The sequence below is a fragment of the Phyllostomus discolor genome, chromosome 11 (assembly GCF_004126475.2).
Source record: "Phyllostomus discolor isolate MPI-MPIP mPhyDis1 chromosome 11, mPhyDis1.pri.v3, whole genome shotgun sequence".
NCBI lineage: Eukaryota > Metazoa > Chordata > Mammalia > Chiroptera > Phyllostomidae > Phyllostomus > Phyllostomus discolor.
In genome coordinates this window covers 50,802,346-50,828,637 of record NC_040913.2, presented here as the reverse complement: position 1 = coordinate 50,828,637, position 26,292 = coordinate 50,802,346, and the positions used below count along the sequence as shown (strand labels likewise).

Sequence of the window (26,292 nt, the reverse complement as noted above, 5' to 3'; positions counted from 1 at the left end):
GGAAGATTATATTTTTCTAGAAATTTGTCCATTTCACCCAGGTTTTCAAATATCTTGGCAAATAGTTGTCACAGTAATTTCTTAAAATCCTTTGTATTTCTGTGGTATCACTTGTAATTTCTCCTCATTCTTCTGATTTTATTTATTTAGATCCTCTTTATTTTCCTGATGAATCTGCTGAAAGACTTGCCCATTTTTTTTATATTTTCAAACAGCCAGTTTCTTGATTTATTGATCCTTTGAATTGTTCTTTTATTCTCTATGTTGTTTGATTGTGCTCTGATCTTGGTTATTTCCTTCCTTTTATTTGCTCTGGGCTTTGTTTGTTGTTGTGCCCCCAGTTCTTGTAGATGCAGGGTTAGGTTGTTTATTTGAAATGTTTGTATCTTTTTTAGGTAGGGTCTGTCTCTATAAACTTCATGTCTCAGGACTGTCTTCCCTTGCATCTCATAAGTTTTGGACTATTATGTGTTTATTTTCATTTGTTTCCAGAAACTTTTTGATTTCTTCTTTGTTCTCATTATGAACCCATTCATATTTTAATAGTATACTACTCCATCTCCATGTATTTGAGTGTTTTTGAGTTTTTTCCTTGAAGTTGGTTTCTAGTTTCAGGCCCTTGTGGTCTGAAAAGATGCTTGATATGATTTCAGTTTTTTTAATATGTTGAGGCTTGTTTTGTATCCCATCATATGGTCTGTCTTTGAAAATGTTCCATGTCCATCTGAAAAGATAGTATATTTTGCTTGTTTGGGATGAAATGTTATATTATATATCTGTTAAGTCCATTTGTTCTTGGGCGTTGTTCAATGCTGCAATATCCTTGTTGATATTTCCTTTAGAAATTCTATGCATTTTTGACCGTGGGTATTAAAATCCCCTAGTATAAGTGTATGACTGCCTCTATCCTTATTGAAGTCCTCTAAGATTTTCCTTATATATTTGGGTGTTCCTATGGTGGGTGCATATATGTTTACAATGTTTATGACTTCTTGATGGATTCTTCCCTTAAATATAATGAACATGTCCTGTGTCTCTTTTTATGGTGTTTGTTTTGAAGTCTAGTTTTTCTGATATAAGTTGCTATCCTGGTTTTTTTCCCTGTACATTTACTTGGAATATTTTTTTCCAACCTTTAACTTTCAGTCTGTGTAGGTCTTTTGCTCTGAGGTGTGTCTGTTGTTGACAAGATAAGTACGGGTCAGGTTTTCTTATCCATTCAGCTACTTTATGTATTTTGATTATAGCATTTAATCTATTTACATTGGAGGTTATAATTGGTAGGTACTTATTCATTTTCCCCATTTGTTCCTGTGTTCCTCTCTCTCACACTGTTTTTCCTCCTCTTCATAAGGTAGTCCCTTTATCATGTCTTACAGCACTAGTTTGGTGGAGGTGTAGTCTTTTAGCTTTCTTTTTTCTGGGAAAGACCTTATCTTGCCTTCCATTTCAATTGGTAGCCTTGCTGGGTAGAGTAATCTTGGTTGCAGGCCTTTGCTTTTCATTACTTGGAATATTTCTTGTCATTCCCTTCTGGTTTGTAGTGTTTCTGTTGGGAGATCAGCTGCTAGCCTTGTCTTGACTCCCTTGTGTGTTACTTTCTGTTTCTTCCTTGCTGCCTTTAAGATTCTCTCTGTCATTGAATTTTTCTCTTTTAATTATTATGTGTCTTGAAGTAGGCCTCTTTGATTTCCTCTTGATTGGGACCCTATGTGCTTCCTGGATTTGTGTGACTTTCTTTCTCATCAAATTAGGGAAGTTTTCCATCATTCCTTTTTCAAACAGGTTTTCTATTTTTTGCTTCTTCTCTTCTCCTTCTGGTATCTTTATTATATGGATATTATTATAATTCATGTAGTCCTGTAGTTCTCTTAACCCCTCTTCATTCTTTTTGAGTCTTATTTCCTTTCCTTGCTCTTTCTGGGAGGTTTTTTCTACCTTTTCCTCCAGCTTACTGATTCGATCCTCTGCTCCATCTAGCCTGCTTTTGATTCCTTCTGCTATGTTCTTTAATGAAGAGGTTTTATATTTTGTTTCCTCCCAGCTCTTCTTGATTGTTTCTGTGTCCTTGTTCGTGCTGATATAGTTTGCAGTAAGTTCCTCATAGATTCTCTGTAGTTTTTGGTAATTCTCAGTGAGCTCATTTAGCCTCCTTATAACTATTGTTTTAATCTCAATACCTGATAGTTGACTTACCTATATTTCATTTAGCATTCTTTCTGAGGATTCCTCCTTTCCTTTGGATTGGGGGTTGTTTCTTTATCTTCCCATTATTTGGGAAACTCTTTTTGTTTGCTTCTCCTTCATAAATTGATTTGTTTTGACTCCCTGAGTTTGTGGTATCAACTTCTATGGTAGAAGACCTGTGAGATTCAGTGATGCAGTGTCCTTGATCTCCTGAACTTGATTCTCTTGGTAGACACTTTATGCCATTTATGTCGGCTCTCTGGATGTAATTGGGTTTTGATAGTTGTTGGGTTGTTCTTTGATGGGTCCTTCCCTCCAGCTTGTTGAGTGAGGGTCACTCTGCCCACAATGTCTTGTATGCTCTTGTCCATATGCTGCCAGAAGAAAACCACAAAGCCCAGGAAACAAACCCATGTCCACAAAAATCACTTCTTCCCCACGAGATCCCATCATGAACAGCAAATGAAACAGTACTAATAAGGGTATAAAGAGATAAAACTATTTTAAGAAATTAGAAAAATAAACTGTAGTATAAAATCTAGTAACTTAATATGTACAAACTTGAAGGACAAGAAGTGAATGTTAAAAGGCTGGGGAGGAAAAAAATATCGTAAATCATGGAGAAGACCACAGTGGATTTCATCTCAGTGGCCTTTAGTATTTACCTGTTTTTTCTTTCTTGATCCCCCTCTGGTGATGTCAAATGTTGACCCTGTCTGACCTTAAGCAGCCTGATCTGAGACTGCCAGGGATGTATTGTCTGTGGCTGTCACCTTCAGTTGTTAATGTGGTCACTCTGCACTTAACAGTCAGGCTTAAGCCCCGTAGGTTGGGGCAGAATTCCTCCTGAGGTCAGGGCTACTGTTTCCCATTAGGCTGCTGCTGCTTGAAGGGGAGTGGTCTGCCTAAGCAGAATGGCTGCTGCCATATGGGGGATGACTCAGCACCAGGATCCTTGCAGCTACTCTCTCTGTTCTCTCCCCAAAGCCTCCATCCCCAGCCTCTCTTCAAGTGTCTCTAGCCTACTCTTCCCTCCCTTTGTCAGTGATCTACTCTCTGTGGCTGACTACTCTGGTTGTTAATCTACTCATACTGCACCCAGCAGTGAGGCTTAAGCACCACAGAGCTAGGGCAGAGTCCCTCTTGGGGTGGGGGCTGTTGTTTCCCCTCAGGCTGCTGCCACTTGTAGGGCAGTGGCCTGCCTAAACACAGTGGCTACTGCCATATGGGGGATGACTCAGCACCAGGATCCCAGGGGCTACTCACTCAGTTCTCTTCCCGAAGCCTCTATCCCTAGTCTTTCCTCAGGTGTCTCCAACCTACTCTGTTTCCACCTTTGGTGGAGCCCAGGGTATGTGCTGCAAAGGAAATTTGTGTGTTCAGGAAAGGGACAATTGTCTTTGCCTACCTTTCTGTCTAGGAGAAAGCTGTCCCCTAGCTCTTGCCTTGATGCTAGACACTTCACTTTCTCCCTGTACATGATTGGTGCCTTTCAAGCTGCTGCTGTGGTGGTAGAGCTCATAGGGAGTGAGTCTGAATAAGTCCATATGTGGTTTCTTTAAGAGGTACTGCTTGGGGTTCCAGAAGTTTCTTCCACCGACTTAATCCCTGCTTATTTTTGCAGCCAGAAGTTATAGGGACTTATCTTCCTGGCACTGAAACCTTGCTTGGGGTGGGGGGTGGGGAAGGGGCCTCCTGTGTGTTTCTAGGACTCCTCACTTTCAAGATATCCTTTCCAAATTTTTATTCACCACAAGTGGATGTGGGACCAGACAGTTCCATATCTGCACCCCTCCTACCAATCTGGATGGGTGTGGTTTCTTTAATTCCATAGTTGTCAGGCTTCCATTCAACTCAATTTCGTACATTTTGAATGATGAATTTTCTGTATGTTAGTTATAATTTTGATGTGGTTGTGCAAGAAGGTGAACCATGTTTTCCTATGTCACCATCTTGACCAGAAGTCTAAAAAGTCTTTTATTATACATAACCAATATATTTGTTGAAGTGAAACTACATTAATCTAGACTTCCAATGTGCTAAAAGTTGTTTTTAAGAATGAAGTTGGAAATTATTTTTATTTTAATCAGTATTTTAAATATTTTAAAATTTAAAACTACCTCAGCTTTAGTTTTGCCTTTTACAGTCTGTGGGTCTTTCAGAAAGTCACCTGAATTTTCTGGGTTTCACGTATTCATGTATAAAGTCAGAGTTTTCCAATTTTTTCTTTATTTCCCCCTAGAAACTTAATATTAAATAGTCCTAGACTAGATCCTATAAAAAAAGTCAAATTGTCTTGATTTTTGTCATTTACTAGGTCAAAATATATTCACTTTTTACTAGGACAAATTAATGATAAATAGATACTTAATTGATTAAGAAATCCAAATTTAGAACATTTCTGGTATAATGTTTAAAGTCAACATTAAACATTCAGAAACAAATGGGGATCTAGTGGAAAATGTGCTTTTGTTTAAACTGTTCAGATAAAGAACTAAACAAAAACTCATTTTATTAATAAATTAAATATAATCCATGATACAGTCATTAGAAATTATAATTAATAAATTATTATTTTGTATCTTAATGTAGGTGAAGAAAACTGGTCTTGTGGTGGTGAAAAACATGAAAATTATTGATCTTCACTGTTCGAGTGAAGATTTACATGCTGGGAAAATTGCTCTTATAAAACATGGGTCAAGGCTGAAAAACTGTGATCTTTATTTTTCTAGAAAACCATGTTCTGCTTGTTTGAAAATGATTGTAAATGGTAAGTGCAGATAAAGCTTTGTTAGGGATTATTAGCATCTATCTTGAGAATAGTTAGTGAAAACAAATGGAATAAATACCACAGAGGTAATTTAGAAATATATAATGTATCTGAAGACAGTTCTCATATACTGTAAGTAGAGTCAGAAAGCATGGATTCTGGTCTCATCTTTGTCACTAACTAGTTAGATGATGTTTTATGTATTAGTAGACTAATGTTTGTTGCTATAAGAAAACTCTAACATTTCAGTGGCTTAACATACTATGCATTTATAACCCCTCTACAGTAGTAACCCTTTATTGATGGGGGATATATTCAAAGACCCCCAGGAGAGGCCTCAAACTACAGATAGTACTGAACCCTACATATGTTGTTTTGGGTTTTTTTTTTCTATGATACATACCTTTTCACCTAAAGGAAGCACTTTACCAATTTTCTTTGGCATATCTGAATTGCCAGCATCTCTCTTGCACTTCGTGGACATTACTAAGTTAAAATAAGAGTTATTTGAACACAAGCACTGCGATAGATACTGGAATTCTGTAACAGTCAATCTGATAACATAGGTGGCTACTAAGTGACTAATTAGTGGGCAGTGTATACAATGTGGAGATGCTGTAGAAAGGGATGATTTACATCCAGGGTGGGATGGAGTGGGACAGGGAGAAATTTCATTACACAACTTAGAATGGTGTACAGTTTAAAACTTATGAATTGTTTATTTCTGGAATTTTTTATTTAGTATTTGTGGACTATGGTTGACTATGGGTAACTGAAACCACAGAAAGTGAAATTGCAGATAAGGGGTTACAACTGTAATATCCCAATACAGATGTTGCTGAACAGCAGATAACTTTCTTCATGTGGTTGATTCATGGGTCTAGGCATCTCCTGTGGTATTGCTGCTGTCATCCCCAAGGACCTTGAGTCCTCTTCATCCAGACTGAGAAAGAAAAATTGAGAAGGCATACGTGTTCTTAAAAATCCTGGCCCATAAGTCACATACATACCTCTGTTCATATGCATTGAGGGAACTGTAGTTCCTGACTGGGCAGCTGCCTCCCAATGACTATTTTACATTTTGAAAAGAGAAACACAAATTATTAATGTATATCTATCCATCTCTGTCATACCAGGCTACTCACTAAACTTCCTTGTGCTTATGATATTTTTTGTCCCCAGTTATGTATGCAGACCATTTTGCTATTTTAAAAAAAATTATATCTTTTACATAGGTACTATGATATTGTGACTTATAATATGAATTATAGATTTGTTCTTCATCCTGTTTCTGTCACAGCACAAGTAAAATCCTTTGGAATTTCCTGAGTGATAAGAGTGAAAAAGGTGTTTATTTATTTATGATTGCTTTTTAGAGCAAGAGGTGGAGAGAGAGAAACATTGATTCATTTTTCCACTTACTCATGCATTCATTGATTGCCTTTTGTATGTGCCTGGACTGGGAATCAAACCCACAACCTTGGTGTATTGGAACAGTGATCTAACCAGCTGAGCTACCTGGCCATGGGCATAACAAGCCCCTTTCAACCACATTCAACTTTCTGTTAATGAAGTGATTTTCGGAAAGCCCTTATGGATAGGACTTGGTAGCCAGGGGAGCCAACCAGGTAATTAGAGGATTGGAACTTTTCAGCCTTATATTCTAGACCTCTGTGAAGGAGAGAGGGGCTAGAATTTGAGTTCAGTTACCAAAATCAGTGATTTAATCAATCATGCCTTCAGACAGTGTTTTGGATAAAAAGGCTAACATAGTACCTAATCCTTTTCCTTACAGAGTTATTGGGGGCCAAAAATAATAATGCAGTACATATTCTAGTACCAAATGAGTGATACAGGCTATAAGTGACAGGAGAGTAGAGGAGAAATAGTGATCCCTGCAGGTTGGCATGTTATGAAAGGCTAGGGCTTAAGCTGCATTTTGATGGGTCAGAGGTAGAGGAAGAGGAACACATCCGTGGTCAGGAGGGCAGCATATGTGAGATGTAAGGCTCTGGGGAGGGTCAGTGTTTCAAATAGATAATTATTCTTGGGGACAAGAGTGGCAGATGGATTATAGTAAGTTGGGGTTTTAGTGGAGAACTTTGGAAAACTGTATGGCCCTTTGGCTTTCTCTTGTGGAACAGAGTTCCTAAACTTGTTTTGAGAATGAGCTATGTTTATTTACATCAATGTCTTCAGAGTAATGATCCAGGTCTATGGTGAAGGCTGTGCCCTTGAGCTACAAGTGGAAGCACTTGCAGAAGAAAGGGTCAGGTGGTTACAACCTCCTGGCCTGCAACAAGTTTTTCAAGCAGGTAGGGTATCTATGATAGTTGTTAGATTCTATAGTCTTTTCCCTGCAGTTACAAGTACAGAAGATATTTAAGGTGGTGATGGGTTTTTTTTCCTTCTTTTCCCAATTAACTGGGCAGACTGGATATTTGCTTTATCACTTGTGTTAATTGATCTATAAATCCTATTACAGATAATGTGGAGTCAGCCATTGAAGATTTTTGAGCAGGATATAACAAGATTAAAATTATTATTATTCTTTTTGTTATTGAATTGGAGCATGAAAGGATAAGAGGTTGAGAACCTAATTAGGAGACTGTTGCATTAGGCAGGGTATAAAATAGGATACAAAGGTTGACATTGATATAAAAAGGAAGACTGTGAAAGAACCAAAACATTTTTTAACTGATCTCTTCTAGAGTCAAGGGAAAAAAGTTAGTAAAAGATAGCTGTGTTTTGTGCTGAGTTGGCTATGCTATGAGCACTCTTATTAACCTCCAAGCATAAGAAAAGTAGTGAAGTGTAAGTTACTGACAACTGCTTAATGTCTTTGTGTTAAGATACTTAAACCAGCCAAGAGAAATAATGAAATGTGGGAAAATCAGAAAGAACCTACAACAGAAATGCTTTTACGTTACAGTTAGACCCATATATAAATAAAATTGCTATGTTAGTTTAGGTTTATATATATTTTGGGAAGCAGCTTAGTTTAACTCCATGCTATTGCTAAATTATTTAAATTACAATTAGTGTTACATAGCAAACATTTCCAAAGCACAGTGGTTCTCAAAGTGTGGTCTGTGGACTCCTGATGTTCCACAAGGTCAAATCTATTTTCATATACTACTGCATTTACACTAATAGTAGCAAAACAGTGGTGAGTAAAACTACTGTTGCCTAGTAAGAATCGAGGCAGTAGAAATCATTGTACTTTTCATGGCCAAACTGCAGTAGTGGTCACTGTACTCTTTGTGGCTACATATTTGGAATTAAAAAAAAAAGAAAGGTTTCATTGAACTTGAGTTGGAAGAGGTGAGTCTGGTCTCAAAATGAAGGTAAAACCACTGCCTAGTTGCCCCCAGCCCAACTTCGGCTGTTGCCAGGGGGAGGAGGACCACGGTCCAAAGGAACCAGAGCAGTTGAGAAAACTGTTTATTGGTGGTTTGAGCTTTGAAACTACAGATGATAGTTTAAGAGAACATTTTTAGAAATGTGGTACACTCACAGATTGTGTGGTGATGAGAGACCCCCAAACAAAAAGTTCCAGGGCTTTGGTTTTGTCACTTACTCTTGTGTTGAGGAGGTGGATACAGTAATGTGTGCTCGACCACACAAGGTTGATGGGCATGTAGTGATGGGAATCAAAGAGAGCTGTTTCTAGAGAGGATTCTGTAAAGTCTGGTGCCCATCTAACAGTGAAGAAAATTTTTGTTGGTGGTCATAAAGAAGATACTAAAGAGTATAATTTGAGAGACTACTTTGAAAAGTATGGCAAGATTGAAACCAAAGGAGTTATGGAAGATAGGCAGAGTGGGGAAAAAAAGAGGATTTGCTTTTATAACTTTTGATGATCATGATACAGTTGATAAAATTGTTGTTCAGAAATAACCACACTAATAATAGGCATAATTGTGAAGTGAAAAGGGCCGAGATGCAGTCTGCTGGATTGCAAAGAGGCCGTGGAGGTGGATCTAGCAACTTTATGGGTCATCAAGGAAATTTTGGAGGTGATAGAGGTAACTTTGGCTGTGGTTGAAACTTTGGTGGAAGAGGAGGCTATGGTGGAGATGGCAGCAGAGGTAGTTATGGAGGAGGTGATGGTGGATATAGTGGATTTGGAGGTAATGGTGGCAGCTATAGCAGTGGACCTGGTAATAGTAGTAGAGGAGGCTATGGTGGTGGTGGACTGGGATATGGAAACCAAGGTGGTGGTGGTGGAGGATATGATGGTTACAGTGAAGGGGGAAATTTTGGTGGTAACTATGGTGGTGGTGGGAACTATAATGATTTTGGAAATTATAGTGGACAGCAGCAGTCAAACTATGGACCCATGATAAGGGGCAGTTTTAGTGGAAGAAGCTTGGGCAGCCCCTATGGTGGTGGTTATGGATCTGGTGGTGGAAGTGGTGGATACGGTAGCAGAAGGTTCTAAAAACTCAGCAGAAAAGGGCTACAGTTCTTAGGAGAGCGAGGAGTTGCCAGGAAACTTGCAGGTTACTTTAAGACAGTCATCCCAAATGCATTAGGGGAACTGTAAAAATCTGCCACAGAAGGAGTGATGATCCATAGTCAGAAAAGTTACTGCACCTTACACAGGAAACCCTTCTTGTTTAGGACTGTCATAGCCACAGTTCACAAAAAGTACAGCTATTGACTAATGTAATATACTGTCAATTAGATGTACATTCCTGAGGTCTTTATTCTGTTGTAGCTTTTTCTTTTTCTTTTCATTACATCAGGTATATTGCCCTGTAAATTGTGATAATGGTACCAATAATAAAAAATTAAGGAATTTTTAACCTTTCAAAAAGAAAAGGTTTCATGTAAGAATGTCTTTGATGATACAGTAAAAATTATTAATTTTATTAAATTCCAATCCTTGAGTACACATCTTTATAATATTCTGCATGAGAAAACAGGAGGTAGACATAAAGCACTTTTGCTACAATCCAAAGTGTGAAGGTTGTCTTGTGAAAAACCACCTCTACAAATGTTTGAGTTATGAACTGAATTATCCACTTTTTTTCATGGAACACCATGATCTGACGAACTATAACTATTTACACTTGGCTACTTAGCAGACATTGTCTCAAAGATAAATTAAGTGAACCTGTCACTTCCAGGAAAACAACTGACGGTATTTGTTGCCAATGATAAAATACGAGTCTTCAAGTGAAAATTAAAATTTTGAAAAACTAGTATCAACCATCATGAGCTCATAGCTTCTCAGTACTTAAAGACTCTTCTGAATGAGATTGGTGATAATATTAATGAATAGAATTCTTAAAAAAATAATGGAATTTAACATAACTACAAAAATGTTATAATTTCAGATTCTACATTGTAACTAACCTTTAAGATACTATTCTTTGTCAAATTTTTATGTGGTGTCAAAGGAGAATATTCACAACTATCTGAAATTGCTGTTAAAATACTCCTTTTCAATTACATATCTATCTGTATGAGGCTGGATACTTTGCAAGTATGTCAATGAAGAAAACAACCTATTGCAGCAGATTGAAAGCAGCAACCTATTTGATAATCCAGTTTGTCTCTTGAGCCAAAAAATAAAAGATTTTTAAAAATTTAAAACAATGTCACTCCTTTATACTAGTTTTTGTTGTTGTTTTGGAAAGTATAGTTATTTTTCATTGAACTGTATCATTTATATTAATGTATAATAAATTCCTCATTGTTTTTTAGTGAATTAATATTTTTAAATTTTTGTTTTAATTTTCCAATACAGTAAATATCAGTAGATATAATCCACACCTCACTGGAGTCCTTATTAATTTTAAAGAGTGTGATTGGGTCTGAGACAAAAAGAAGAAAAACTGGAGAACTGTGGTAGCATTTGTCACTGGTATATGAATATTTGTTTAGAGATTGGTCATGCCTTCTACTTGAATTGGGATGTTTTGATGAAAGAGTGACCATTACTGCTGGTTAGGAAATGAATTTTGAAAATGCCAATAGAAGGTAGGTGAAATGGAGGCAGAGGACACATTCTGATAGTAGCTTTGAGGCTTTCAAATTGCATCACAGCCTAAGCCACAGTAAGAGTCAGAAGTAGCAGGGAATGGATAAAAATGTGTGTTTGTTGAACTAAGACTTTTTAGTTTATTATTTTGAATGTACAACACCCTGTGTGCCACCTGTTTAGTCACTTCAGGGCAGAATCATAAAAAATGACTCGCCCTGGTGAGTGTGGCTCAGTTGGTTGGAGCATTGTCTCATAGACTGAAAGGGTTGCAGGTTTGATTCTTCGTCACTGCACATACCCAGGTTGTGGGTTCGATCTCCAGTCAGGGTGCATGTGAGAAAACAATCAATTCATGTTTCTCTCTCATATTGATGTTTCTCTCTCTTCCTTCCCCTCTCTCCAAAAGCAGTGAAAAAAATGTGCTCAAGTGAGATTAAAAACATAAAATAAAAAAAAGTCTCTCTTAGCTGCAATTACATGAGATACTAGCAAAGGGATCTCTGTTGTAAAATACCTTTAATTGATGAATATTTGGGTGCCTAACTCTGTATAAGAATTCTCTCATCGTTTGATCTTAAATACAAATTAAAATATTTTTCCATATGTTTGCTATCCAGTTTTGTTTTTTCTTTTGTAAATTGTTCATCTCTTTGGGGCTCTCTTGAGGCCTTATTCTTATCCATTGATACCTGTATATGCTTTTAATGAATTAACATTCAATTTGTATGTTAAATATTACTAACCTTTCTTCTGTCACATTGATTGAAAAATGTTCCTTCTAGTTTGTTGTTCTGTCTTTAATTCTGTGGACTTAAAAAAATTTAATATCATGCCCCTCCCCCATTGCTGTCCTCACATTATAAGTTCTTTGTGGACATTTTGGATAACAGCATAATATTTCATTATGAGGAGGATCCTAATTTGTTTAACCATTCCCCTATTTTGTCCATTTAGATTTTTCTGTGTTTTTACTGTTTTAAACAGTGATGCACTAGCCATGCATGTTTTCTTTTTTGTCTCTATTTAGAATATTTTCACAGAATAGCTTCCCAGAGGAAAAATTCAGAGTACAGGTTTACAAGGTCTGTCTGGGAAAAGTCCAATCATTGTTAATATGATGAGAGGATTTTGCACAACACTGATGTAATTGGGCAGCCAAGGAGAGTAGACTGGAATGCGTATGTGTGAACAATGATGACTTCACTGGCTAGTCTATGGGGGTAGTAGCTGCCATTGATTGAGCATGTGTACTGTGTGGCTATTGCATTCAAAATGACTGAGCGAGTAGAGTAACAAATCTGTATCAAATTTTACATTAAGCTTGAACATTCCTCTGCCGAAACTATTCAGATGACTAAGAAGCCCGCAGCTATGGGCAACTGGTGTTTGGCAGTTTCATCACGACAGCGCACGCATTCATGCATCATGTCTTGTGCAGTTTTTTGGTGAAACATCAAATCACCCAGATGATTTAGTCCCCCTGTAGCCCAGCTTTGGTACCCTGCAACTTCTGCCTTTTTCCTAAACTAAAATCATCTTTGAAAGAGAAGAGATTTCAGACTGTTGATGAGATTTAGGAAAATATGACGGGGCAGCTGATGACAATTGGGAGAACTATGTGACGTCCCAAGGTGCCTACTTTGAAGGTGACTGAGGGGTAATTGTCCTGTATACAGTGTTTCTTGTTCTTCTATCTTCTTCAATAGATGTCTCTGTTTTTCAGTATTGTATGACTGGATACCTTCTGGACAGACCTCATATTTAAAAGCATGGTTGAATAGTTTATTTCAGAAACAAAACTAGACACTATCAATTGTGAGATATGATATTTCTAAAAGTAGCCATTTTTTTATTTCTAGCACTCTGGCATATAGTCCCAGCACTGGGCTTTGGGTTCACACTTAGCAAGGCCAATGATTCCACAAATACAAATACTTCTCATGGGCTTTGTTAGGGGTTAGACAACTTTTCCTGTAAAGGGCCAGATAATAAATATTTTAGGCTTTGTATGCCACATGGTGTCTATACATCTACCCAGCTCTCAACTCAGCTGCTCCATTGCAGTACCAAAGCAGCCAGAGACTATGTCAATGAATGACGGGCCTATGTTCCAATAAAACTTTATTTGTAGACACTGAAATTTAAATTTCATATAATTTTTGTGTTAAAAATATTCTTGTTTTTTATTTTCCAAGAATTTAAAACTATAAAATCCATTCTTAACCTGCAAGCCATACAAAAATAGGCAATGGGTTGGATGTGGCTTATGAGCTATGGTTTGTCATAGGTTGTATTATTGCTGACTTGGTAATAGACATTTATTATGTTGGGACTTCTGGATCTACTGCAATGATATGGTGGATTTATTAAGAAAATTCTTAATTTCAGCATGTATCTGATAACTACCTTTCATATTTTATATTTCAGCTGGAGTTAACCGAATTTCATATTGGCCTGCTGATCCAGAAATAAGTTTGCTTTCTGAGGCTTGTAGTTCTGAAGATGCAAAGTTAGATGCCAAAGCAGTGGAAAGATTGAAATCGAACAGTAGGGCCCATGTGTGTGTCTTGCTTCAGCCTTTGGTGTGTTATATGATGCAGTTTGTAGAGGAAACCTCTTACAAATGTGATTTTATTCAAAAAATTGCAAAGGCATTCCCAGATGCTAACACTGACTTTTATTCTGAATGTAGACAAGAAAGAGTAAAAGAATATGAAATGTTATTTTTGATTTCAAATGAAGAACTACATAAGCAGATACTGATGACTATAGGTTTGGAAAACCTATGTGAAAATCCATACTTTAGCAATCTAAGGCAAAACATGAAAGACCTTATCCTGCTTTTGGCTACAGTAGCTTCCAGTGTGCCTAACTTTAAACACTATGGATTTTATTGTGACAATCCTAAACAGATTAATGAAATTCACAATCAATGTTTGCCACAAGAAATTGCAAGACACTGCATGGTTCAGGCCAGGTTATTGGCATATCGAACTGGTAAGTTATGTGTTTAGTTGATACACTGGGACTTATTGGATGGGTTGTATTTATCTCAGAAGTAAAGTGGGGTTCATCTCATCTATGGTACAGTTCATTTACTCTCAGATCCTAAAGTTTTGCTGGCTGTACAATATAGAGAATTTAGTGAGACCCTTGAGTAGACAACTCTTAGAGCAGTTTCAGATTTTTTTGTGGCCTTATAATTTGGTGCTACATTTATAAATCAGGGCCTGATTGTCTAGACCCTTCTTTTCTGCTTCTTGTTTTTATCATTTCACTGTTCATTGATTCCTCTACTAGAGATGGGACAAAAGAGAAAAAGAGAGAAGCAAATCATTCATTTTTGTTAACTCTTCAATATTTTATGTGTATGTAATATTAATACAAACTTTAAAAATCTTTACAATATATGAATTCAAAGTAACCAAAAGAATCAAAGTAAAGAAACACTGGCAGATTTTTTTTCTGATTGCTAGTATGTATTCAGTCAGCAAGTAGAGAAATCAAACATTTTTACTTTATTAAATTATACATGGGTACATATGTGAAAAGAAAATATTTTGGGGGAATTTTCTTTATTGTGATAAAATGTGGCCTTTGTATTTCCAATTGCAGAGCATTGTTTTTACATCTTACCAGATATAGAATTTTCTAAAGTAGAAGAAGAATCACTTTTTAAAATGCAGGTTTGAAATAAGGAAAAAATGCAGGCAGGAGGAGCAGTAGAGTAAGCTTTGATGAGTGGGCTATAATAGGATTTTTTAAACTTTTCCCAAAAAAGAAGGAAAAGAGAGAAAATCTTCAGAAAAGGTTCAGATAAATGCCACTGGCCTGTAGTCTGTAGTGTATTCTAAACAAAGACCACAGATCAAATTAATTTCAGTAGAATTGAAGTTCTCAACTGGTAGCATATCAGAATCACCATGGAAATTTTATTAGAGGACAAATGCTCAAATTCCAACTCAGTAAACCAAGTCCCTAAGGGTGTGGCCTAGGCTAATGAAGTTTTAAAGTTATAGGAGGAATTCTGACATTCAGGAAGGTTAATAGGCACTCAGTTCTGATTAAAGAATTTGATTCTACTACAACAGGCAAAAGCTATATGCTGCCAAACAACTCTAGCATAACAGTCTGATTTAATGTAATTATTTTTTAAAAGATTATTTATTTTTACAGAGAGGAGAAGAGAGGGAGAGAAACATAAGTGTGCACTTGCCTCTCTAGTGCCCCCCATGGGGGACCTGGCCCACAACCCAGTCATACATCCTGACTGGGAACTGAACCAGTGATCCCTTGGTTTGCAGGCTGGCACTCAATCCACTGAGCCACACCAGCCAGGGCTTAATGTAATTACTTTGTATGTGGGTTATTCATTAGTCTCTTTGTCAAAACCAACTTTATAAATAATTCTTCTCTAAACCAGGAAAGACAAACATAAATGGGAACAGCTGTTACAGCTATAATTCACAAATTCCCCTTTGCTAGTTAGAATTCAGAGCATTCCAAAGTGAACATAAGGTGGGATATATGAATATGCTGTTCTTTTACTTGATCTCAGTATTTCTTGCTTCTCATAGAATTATGTATAATTAGTTCATACAATGTATGATTCCAGTGTTTAAAGATGCAGAAATGTTGATGTTTGTGTATATATTCTTTTTTTTAAGATTTTATTTTTATTATTTATTTTTAGAGAGGGAAGGGAGGGAGAAAGAAAGAGAGAGAAACATCAATGTACGGTTGCGGGGGGTCATGGCCTGCAACCCAGGCATGTACCCTGACTGGGAATTGAACCTGCGACACTTTGGTTCGCAGCCCACGCTCAATCCACTGAGCTATGCCAGTCAGGGGCTATATATTCTTTATTAGATACTCTAAGTATAAATTTATGTGCTATTTCTGTGCAGTTTTTTACATAAAGCTGTACTTCTGCACTTGATGGGCAATTTAAAAGATTTTTCAATGCTAATTTTTTTTATCATATGTGACTTTTCTTTGCCTGGAATCCAAATCCTAAATAGAATGCAACTGTGGCATGCACACCACTCCATTGGGAGTTCTTCCAGGGAAGAGATCACATCTTCATTGCCATTTTTTTCCTTAGCACTAAGTGCAATGTGTTGAATGAATAAAGGAAATCTTTATATATCCGAAGATAAATGGTTCACAATCCCTTATCTAAAACAAGCCTTGGAGCCAGATGAAAAGGAATTCAGAGATTTTCAGATTTTAGAAAGGTACTATGGTATATATACTATATATTAACCAGCACTTCTGGGGGATCTGGGAAAATACCATGTAATCCAACACATTTACACAAAGGAAGTAAAATGTGTGAATGTTTGCATTAAACATTTGGTCAGGTGTGGCCACAAAATAAATGCATTAAGCTGTCCAAAAAAATCTTGATGTAAGGGATTTCAGATAAGGAATTCTAGACTTATACTCTTCATTGATGATAAATAGTAACAATAAAAATTTATTGAACACCTATATGTCAGGCACAGAGCTAGGCTATTTATATACTGATATTGTTTAACATGGAGGACAATCCTGCAAGGTAAGTATCCCCACGATAGAGTGTTCTAATAACTCAGACTTTTCATTTCACACTGTTCAGTTTGCTTTGATGGCATTATTTATTCTACTTAGTAGATGAAGGAATCATTCTATTAAACCATTTTATTTAAAAATATACTTATGATTAAAGTGAATTGTAAAACCTCCAAGAGTTTTCTAAAAGTAATTGATGGTACATGCTTAAGAATTGCTTCTTGAATGCTGAGTAAATACGATCCACAAAGGTTTCATTAAAAGTATGTATCTATGATGCTTTGAGGTAGCAAAACAGTGACAAAATTTATTTAGGCTCTAGGGGGAAAAAGAGTTAGGAGGGGATTATATCTAATCTACCTGGTTTAAGTGTGATACTTTAATCTCTGTTTTGGGTCCTGTTGTCCCATTAGATTTAACATTTTACAAAGCTGAAGATTATACCTTCCTCCTGAACCACAGTGTTGATGACAAAAGTAGATTGGAGTAGCCAAGAAAGTTTAATGTTTCAAATTATAACTTTGTGGTTCTCAGCTTTAGTACAGAGGAATGCTTACACAAATACAAATTCCTGTGTCTGCCCAACTTCCATGGAGAAGTTGATTCAGGGCACTTCCATGGAGATAGGAGTCTGCCTTTTTAACAAGCAGCCAGTGGTTCTGATACAAGTGGCCTGTGGACCATATGGACAAACCCTGACATGACAGAATTGGGAGCTAAGATAACGATGCCTGTGTTCTAGAACCATAGATAGGATAAAGAGTTCTCTAACTTTTAGTGATCAGAGTCTCAAGAATTTGGTTCATGATTATAAGTTGATCTTCCTTCAATGGCACACTAATGAAGACAGGAGCAACCTGAGAATGACTAGAGCAGTTTCTGTAAAAATTACATATATGAAAAGATTTTTGAGAAACTACCTAATTTGTCAGCCAGTGTTGGGGCTGTGTGAAATCTACTCCATCTAACATGCATGAGATTTCATTTTAATTTTAAAATATACATTGGAAAGAATATTATCTTGGTATACTTACCTTAGATAGCAGTAGAGCAGTGTGCTGATCAAAAGTCACATTTTTTCCCCTCTTGACAAGGTTTAGTCTGTCTCCGAACTGAAAACAGAAAAAGTGACTCCTGAGACTTAAAACAAAAAACAACAAACCACAAGATGAAAAACACTCAGTGTAGATGGTAGGAAAAGTAGGCTCTTAATATGAAGAATTTCTATTTCAGTTTTTCATTTTTTGTTTTTAATTTATACATACATTGAGCACAATTTTACCTCCAGTAAAGGCTTTGGTTTTGCAGACAAATATACTCTTATGTTTATAACTTCTGCCACTTGCCTTAGAAATGATCATAAATCCATAATTATATTCTTTCCCCCACATATTTTATTATAAAGGTCTTACAAGAAACAGTATTTTGGTGACACTAAAATCCCTTTCATGACAGATTCCACTCTGTAGAGTAAGCCCTCCTCTCATGCACTCCATTCCTCAGGGTTGTGTTAATTTCCTGCACAGCGCATATGTGTTTTCTTGTTCCTGTCTTCATCTATCATCAGACTGTAAGTTTTGTGAATATAGGGACTTCTGTTTCCCTCACCACTGTATACTTGGGTATTCAATAAAGGGAAATGTTTGTTATAAAATTCTTAATAGTATCAAAGGGAGTGGCGGAAGAAAGGCAAATAGGTTGGGTCTGGAGGACTAAATTTTAGTCACTTAATTTCTTTACCTGTTTTCTCATCTAGAAAAGGAAATTGTATCTGCTTTGCCTTTGGGTAAAAAGGAGATGAATAAAAAGTGCTTAAAATAAATTACACAAGTACTTTGTAATATAAGTTTGAAAACCCAAGTTTGCTTGAACTGAATTTGGAGAATTTTATTAGAGTATCATAGCTTAAAAATTATGGAGCATCCTAGTTTTTAATGCATAAGTGTAATAAAGTTTCTTTGTATTTTTATTATAAAAATAAGTATTTAAATATGTTATCACTGCAAGGACTAATTTTAAGGAAATTGTAGGGTGAAGCCACAGTTTCATTTAATCCTTACCAATATTAAATTATTCTAGACTAAGTTGACTGATGATTGTTATGTATTCTGTGTAAATGTACCTACTTAACTACATTAGTCCCTTATTAAAATTTGGATAAATACTTTGGTTTTCATAATTAATGTATACTTGTCCTAGACATTTGGAACTCACCCTTATGTTGGTACAAGGAAAAAGTATATTCTTTATATGCAGAATTTCTATTTTGATTACTAAATTTTCTGTTTCATATTAATGGTTTTCAGAAGTATATCTTGTTGCAGAGATTTTAGTTCTACAGGAAAATTATAATCTTATAATTGATTTAGAAATAAACATGTTACTAGCTTAGCTTCTAACTCCCCTAAAAGCAAATTATGAAGATCAGAGAAAGGACAACATATTGTTTAAATCAAAATCCCTTTCATGCATTTACCAGCAATATAAATATATGAAAGCTCATAAAGATTTATTTATGTTTGTATTATAAATCTGAACATTTTTCTTAGCAAGAACATTTGCATGAAATCTGTTTTCTGTGATTAGAGTGATAAAAACTGGTAGAAGACAGATTTGATTGTTGTGAACAGTTATATTAAATCAGAAACTTGTGTGTTAATCAATTTTATCATCTGTTAGAACTAATTATTTACAAACTGACTTCTGGGTGGAGAATTGATAGTTACATTCAATTCTGGTTACAGCTCTGAAGTGACCTGACCATGGACGCTGCCAATTTAATGATCTTCGCATATAGATCCCATGTAACTGGGTTGGTAGTGACACTGTCTAGTTGTTTATTACCTAATTTCCATATTCCATGCTTAAAAGTGTTTATTTTAGTGGTTTTCTGTAATTTGGGAAGTGTCAAAAATTGCAGCTACATTTAGAAAGTATGTTTCAATAAATGTTTTTATTATTTTTGGAAAAATGTTATTTCTGAAATGAACAAATCATTGACTGTTTCTGAGTTAAATGCCATTTATCTTTTAGAGGATCATAAAATAGGAGTTGGAGCAGTAATTTGGGCAGAAAGAAAATCTGTAAGTATTAAAATAATTCTTTAAACATGTAACCTTGATTTTCTTTAAACATAGTTCAGCCTTAAATATATTTTATTGACCCATTGCATTAATATTTTGTATTGGTGATTTTATTATGTTCTATAAGCATTTCTTTAAACTCTCAACAATTTTCTGGATAGATTCATTCATTTAGCAAACATTTCTTTGATGTTTTATTATATTTTATTCAGGTTCATAATTATTTTCCTATTTTTTTATTATTTACACTATTACAGTTGCCCCCACTATTTCCCCCCTTGCCCACATTCACCCAGATTGACCCCCCCCAAATCAGACCATCACCACATTGCTGTCCATGTCCATGGGTCATGTATATATGTTCTTTGACTCATCCCTTCACCTTCATTCATCTAGTCCCTCCACTCCCCTCCAACAGCTGTCAGTCTGTTCCATGTATCTATGCCTCTATTTTGTATGTTAATTTATTTTGTTTCTTTAGATTCCACATATAGAAGAGATCATATGATATTTGTCTTTCTCTGACTGGCTTATTTCACTTAGCATAATAATCTCCAGGTCTATCCATGCTGTCACACACAGTGTGAATTCCTTCTTTTTTACTGCCATGTAGTATTCCATTGTGCAACTGTTCCACAACTTTTGTATCCACTCATTTTTTATGGGCACTTTGTATCCACTCATATTTATGGGCACTTTGGCTGTTTCCAGACTTGGCTATTATAAATAATGCTGCTCTGACACAGATGTGCATATTAAATTGATGTTTTGGGATTCTTAGAATATGTTCCCATAAGTGGGATTTCTAGGCTGAAACACAGTTCCATTTTTAATTTCTTGAGGTAACTTCATATTTAGGACAGTGGCTGCACCAGTCTACCTTCCCACCAGCAGTGCACTAGGGTTCCCTTTTCTCCACATGCTTTCCAGGACTCGATTTATTGATGGTAGTCATTCTGACAGATGTAAGGTGATACTTCATTGTGGTTTTAATTGGCGTCTCTGTGATGATTAGTGACATTGAGCATTTTTTCATATGTCTATTGACCATGTGTTTGTCCTCTTTGGAGATGAGTCTATTCAGGTCCTCTGCCTATTTTTTAGTTTGATTGTTTGTCTTCCTGGTGTTGAGTTCTATAAGTTCTTTAAACATTTTAGAAATTAAACCCTTTTCAGATCTGCCATTGGAAAATATGTTCTCCCATATAATGGGTTCCTTTTTCCTTTTGTTGATGGTTTCTTTAGCTGTGCAAAAGCTTTTAAATTTGATGAAGATTATTTTTTCTTTGTTTACCTTCCCTAGGAGACATATCAGCAAAACTATTGTTATGTGAGATATCTGAAATTTTACTGCCTGTGTTTTCTTCTAGGATTTTTATTGTTTTGCAACTTACATTTAAGTTTTTTATTCATTTTTAGTTCATTCTCTTTTTTAAAATATATTTTATTCATTATGCTATTACAGTTGTCCCATTTTTTTCTCCCCTTTATTCCCCTCCACCCTGTACCCCCAACCACCATCATCCCCCCACCCTAGTTCATGTCCATGGGTCATGCATATAAGTTCTTTGGCTTCTCTATTTCCCATACTATTCTTAACCTTCCCCTGTCTGTTTTGTACCTACAATGTATGCTCCTTATTCCATGTACCTTTTCCCACATTCTTCCCCCTCCCCCTTCCTGCTGATAACCCTCCATGTGATTTCTATTTCTGTGAATCTGTTCCTGTTCTAGTTGTTTGCTTAGTTCATTTTTGTTGTTTTTTGTTTGTTTTTTTAGGTTCGGGTGGAGAAAGTTGTGAGTTTGTTGTCATTTTTCTGTTTGTAGTTTTGATCTTCTTTTTCTTAGATAAGTCCCTTTAACATTTCATATAATAAGGGCTTGGTGATGATGAACTCCTTTAACTTGACCTTATCTGGGAAGCACTTTATCTGCCCTTCCATTCTAAATGATAGCTTTTCTGTATAGATTAATCTTGGATGTATGTCCTTGCCTTTCATGACTTTGAATACTTCTCTCCAGCCCCTTCTTGCCTGTAAGGTTTCTTTTGAGAAATCAGTTGATAGTCTTATGGGAACTCCTTTATAGGTAACTGTCTCCTTTTCTCTTGCTGCTTTCAAGGTTCTCTCCTTATCTTTTATAAAAATTTTACTTATTCTTATAGAGGGGAAGGGAGTGAGAAAGAGGATAGTAACATCAGCATGTTGTTGCCTCTTGTGTGCCACCTACTGGGGACCTGTCCTGCAACCCAGGCATGTGTACTGACTGGGAATTGAACCAGCAACACTTTGGTTCACAGGCTGGTGCTCAATCCACTGAGCAACACCATCCAGGGCTCTCTCTTTATCTTTAATCTTGGGTAATGTAATTATGATGTGCCTTGGTGTGTGCTTCCTTGGGTCCAACTTCTCTTGGACTCTCTGAGCTTCCTGGACTTCCTGGATCTTTTTCCTTTGCTAGATTGGGGGAGTTCTCCTTCCTTATTTTCTCAAATAAGTTTTCAGTTTCTTTGCTCTTCCTTTTCTCCTTCTGGCATCTCTATGATTTGGATATTGGAATGTTTAAAGTTTCCCTGGAGGTTCCTAAGCCTCTCCTCATTTTTTTGAATTCTTATTTCTTCATTCTGTTCTGGTTCAATGTTTCTTTCTTCCTTCTGGTCCACACCATTGATTTGAGTCCAAGTTTCCTTTCCTTCACTGTTAATTCCCTTTGTTTCACTTTTCATAGCTTTTACTTTTTCCTCTATTTTGTGACCATACTCTGTCATTTTTGTGAGCATCCTGATTACCAATGTTTTGAAACCTGCATCTAATAGTTTGGCTATCTCTTCATCACTAAGTTGTATTTTTTCTGGAGCTTTGATCTATTCTTTCATTTCAGCCATTATTTTTTTTTTGTTTCAGTGTGCCTGTTACCTGTTAAGTGGTGGAGCCTTAGGTATTCACCAAGGTGGGGCAACCCACTTCACTGTGTTGTGGCGTTGTATCTGGGGGAGGGGTCAGAGAGGGAACAATTCTGCTTGCTCAGCTTTCAGCAGTATTTCAGTCATTTCGCCCAATCCTAGAAGAAAATCGGGCCTTTCTGGTGCTGATTCCCAGGTAGGTGGTTTTGTGTATATTCCAGGATCCTGTGGGTCTCTTCAATGAACTCTCCTATGGGGCAGGAGTTTCTCCCACCACTGCAACCCCCACAGGTTTTTTTTTCAGTCAGAGGTTTTGAGGCTTTATTTCTCTGCGCAGGAACCCTGGGTTGTGTGTTCCATTGTGCTCCGTAGTTGTTCCTCCTGGTTAATCCACACACAAATGTGTGCCCCCCTCCCCCAGTCTGCCAGCTGCCTCCTCACTCACCCTGTCCTCCTGCCTTGCCATGCATTCTCTCTGCCCCAGCTGCCCATTTCTGCCCCTCCTCCTAGTCTGTATGAATATTTCTTTTTTTTAACTCCTTGGTTGTTGGACTTCCATACTGTTCGATTTTCTGGCAGTTTTGATTATTTTTTTGTTTTTAAATTTGTTGTTGTCCTCCTTTTGGTTGTGCAAGGGAGCAAAGTGTATCTACCTATGCCTCCATCTTGGCCAGAAGTATTTTGAATTTATTCTTTTGTATGGTTTAAGTTGGTGGCCTTTCTTTCTTTTCCTTCCTTCCTTCCTTCCTTCCTTCCTTCCTTCCTTCCTTCCTTCCTTCCTTCCTTCCTTCCTTCCTTCCTTCCTTCCTTCCTTCCTTCCTGTCTTCTCTTCCTTTCTTCCTTCTCTCTCTCTCTTTCTCTTTCTTTCTTTCATTTTTTAACACTATTGAAGATATTCTCTGTACTCTCTTATATGCTCTTGCCCCTTTTGTCAAATATTAATTGACCATAAAGGCATGGACTTATGTCTGGGCTCTCTGTTCAATTCCACTTATCTATATGCCTGTTCTTATGCAGTACCAGGCTGTTTTCATTACATTGGTTTTATAATATAGTTTGATATCAGGTATTGTCATACCTCCAGCTTTGTTCTTCTTTCTCAAGATTGTTGAAGCTATGTGGGGTCTTTTTTGATTCCATATAAATTTTTGGAATATTTATTCTAGATCTGTGATAAGTACCATTAGTATTCTAATGGAAGTTGCATTGAGTCTGTATATTGGTTTTGGTAGTATGGACATTTTAATGATGTTAATTCTTCCAATCCATGATCACAATATCTCCTTCCACTTATGTATCTTCCTCAATTTATTTCTTCAGTATCCTATAATATCTAAGTACAGGTCTTTTACAGCTTCGTTAAATAATTCCGTGGAATTTCTAGTCAAGATGGCAGTGTAGGTAAACATGGCATGCCTCCTTGCACAACCACATCAAAATTACAACTAAACTAGAAAATAAGAATCATTCAGAACTGTCAGATATTGAGCTGAATGGAATTCCTACAACTATGAAATTAAAGAAGAAACGTCATTGAGACTGTAGGAGAGGCAAAGATGAAGAACAAGCTGTTCCCACACCTACGTGTCATGGATCAAAACAGATTTTTATTTCAGGAGTGAGGGGTCCTAGCCCTATACCAGGTGCCCCAGCCCAGGGGTCCAGTGCGAGGAAGATGTCTCCATAACTTCTAGCTGTAAAAACCAGTAGGGATTGGTGTTGTGGAAGACAAACTGCTAGAGGCCCAGGCAGTTCCTCTTAAAAGGCCCGTGAACAGACTTACTCAGACTCATTCCCTCTGAGCTCCAGTGCTGGGGCAGCAGATTAAAACACATTGGACACAAACAGGGAGGAACTGAATTGTCAAGCTGAGGGGCACCTTTCTCCTAGACAGAACCACTTGCAGAGGGTAATTTTCCTTTTTTGAGCCCTTCCCCCACAGAACCACACAGCCAGCAGGTGAGGGCTATATCTGAGACTCCATGAACCTGTCTCACACTGTTTGCTCCACCCTGGTGATTCCATGAGGACCTGCCCCACCCATCTTTCAGGCTCATCCAAGCTGTTTTCAGTGGCTTTTTCATATGAATGGCTTGTCTTGACCTATGCTTTAGATTTTCCTAAATTCTCTCAAACAAGCAAACCTCTTGCTACATTGCCCCAAACCTGGCACTAACAGCAGCTGGCCTTGGTTCACAGCTTGGCCTCTCCTGGACACCTCCAAGCTCAGCACAAGTAGCAGCCATCTGTAGATCACTTTGTAGCTAATGCTGTGTGACCTGAGGCAAAACATAGGCAGTGGCTGGTGTTGGACATGCCTACAGCAATTAAGTCTCAACTATAAAAGGAGGGTGTACACAGCCCAGGCAGTGGGCACATTTTGAGTACCCAGTTTGGGTAATAAGAGAGGCTGTGCCTCTGGACCCTACAGAATTAAGCCATTCTATCAAGTCTGGGAGACATAGTAACTCTACATGATACATAAAAACAAACAGAGGGAGGCTATCAAAATGAGGAGACAAAGATGTGGCCCCAATGAAAGAACAGATCAAAACTTGAGAAAAATAACTAAACAAAATGGAGATAAGCAATTTAGCAGATACAAAGTTCAAAACACTGGCTATAAGGATGCTCAAGGAATACAGTGAGGATGTCAACAGCATAAAGATCCATTCAAAAGCAAAGGATACACTAATTGAAATAAAGAAGAATTTACAGGGAAACAACAGTAGAGGAGATAAAGCTGAAGTTCAAGTCAAGGATTTGGAAGATAAGGAAGCAAAAAATAACCAGAACAGCAAGAAGAAAAAAGAATACAAAATATGAGGGTAGTGTAAGGGGCCTCTGGGACAACACCAAGTATACCAATATTTGCCTCATAGGGGTGCCAGAAGGAGAAGAGAAAGAGGAGGAAATTGGACACATTCAAAAAAAAATAATGAAACAAAATTTCCCTGGCTTGGTGAAGGAAATAGACATACAAGTCCAGGAAGCACAGAGAGTCCCAAACTAGGTGGATGCAAAGAGACCCACACCAAGACACATCATAATTAAAATGCCAGAGGTTAAATTCAAAGAGAGAATCATAAAAGCAGCAAGAGAAAAGCAGTTAGTTATCTACAAGGGAGCTACCAGAAGACTGTCAGCTGATTTCTCAAATATTGCAGGCTAGAAGGGATTGGCAAGAATATTGAAAGTGATGTAAAGCAAGGACCTACAACTCAAGATTACCCAGGAAAACTATCATTTAGAATCAGAGGACACACGGAGCTTCCCAGACAAGAAAAAGCTAAAGGAGGTCATCACCACCAACTAGTACTATATGAAATGTTAAAGGGTCTTCTTTAAAAAGGCATAGGAAAGCAAAAATGTGAAAAATAAAATGGCAGTAGTTACATATCTATCAACAATTGAATCTAAAAGAGACAAAATAAAGAAGTAGAACAGAAACAGAATTATAGATACAAAGAGCATTTTGATGATTGCCAAAGGATTGGGTGAAAAAGGTGAAGGGATTATAAGAAGTACAAATTGATAGTTATGGAATAGTTACGGGGATGTAAAGTACAACATAGGGAATGGAATAGCCAAAGAACATATACACAGGGCCCATGGACATGGACAACGGTGTGGGGGTTGTCTGTGTGATAGAAAAATATATTTATTTCCAGGTAACTTAATTAGTTTGTTGCAATAGTTAATGGGATTTTTTTCTTAGTTTCTCTTTCAGATAGTTCATTATTGGTGTATAAAAATATCCATTTCTGAATATTGCTTTTGTATCCTGCTACTTTACCAAGTT

The 26,292-nt window shown here is 36.9% G+C and overlaps 1 protein-coding gene and 1 pseudogene across 5 annotated transcripts in view; both read left to right on the top strand.

Moving 5' to 3' along the window:
• CDADC1 (cytidine and dCMP deaminase domain containing 1) overlaps positions 1 to 26,292 on the top strand; it is a 105,649-nt gene that overhangs the window by 24,967 nt on the left and 54,390 nt on the right. For 4 of the 5 annotated variants that reach the window (XM_036011385.1, XM_028526496.2, XM_036011386.1 and 1 more), the window contains exons 3-5: positions 4,780 to 4,957; positions 13,380 to 13,949; positions 19,539 to 19,588. In XM_036011385.1, coding sequence (XP_035867278.1) covers positions 4,780 to 4,957; positions 13,380 to 13,949; positions 19,539 to 19,588 — 798 coding nt within the window. The remainder of the gene's footprint in view (positions 1 to 4,779; positions 4,958 to 13,379; positions 13,950 to 19,538; positions 19,589 to 26,292) is intronic. The other variant, XM_036011388.1, reaches the window with a different exon arrangement.
• LOC114508550 lies at positions 8,299 to 9,432 on the top strand (annotated as a pseudogene).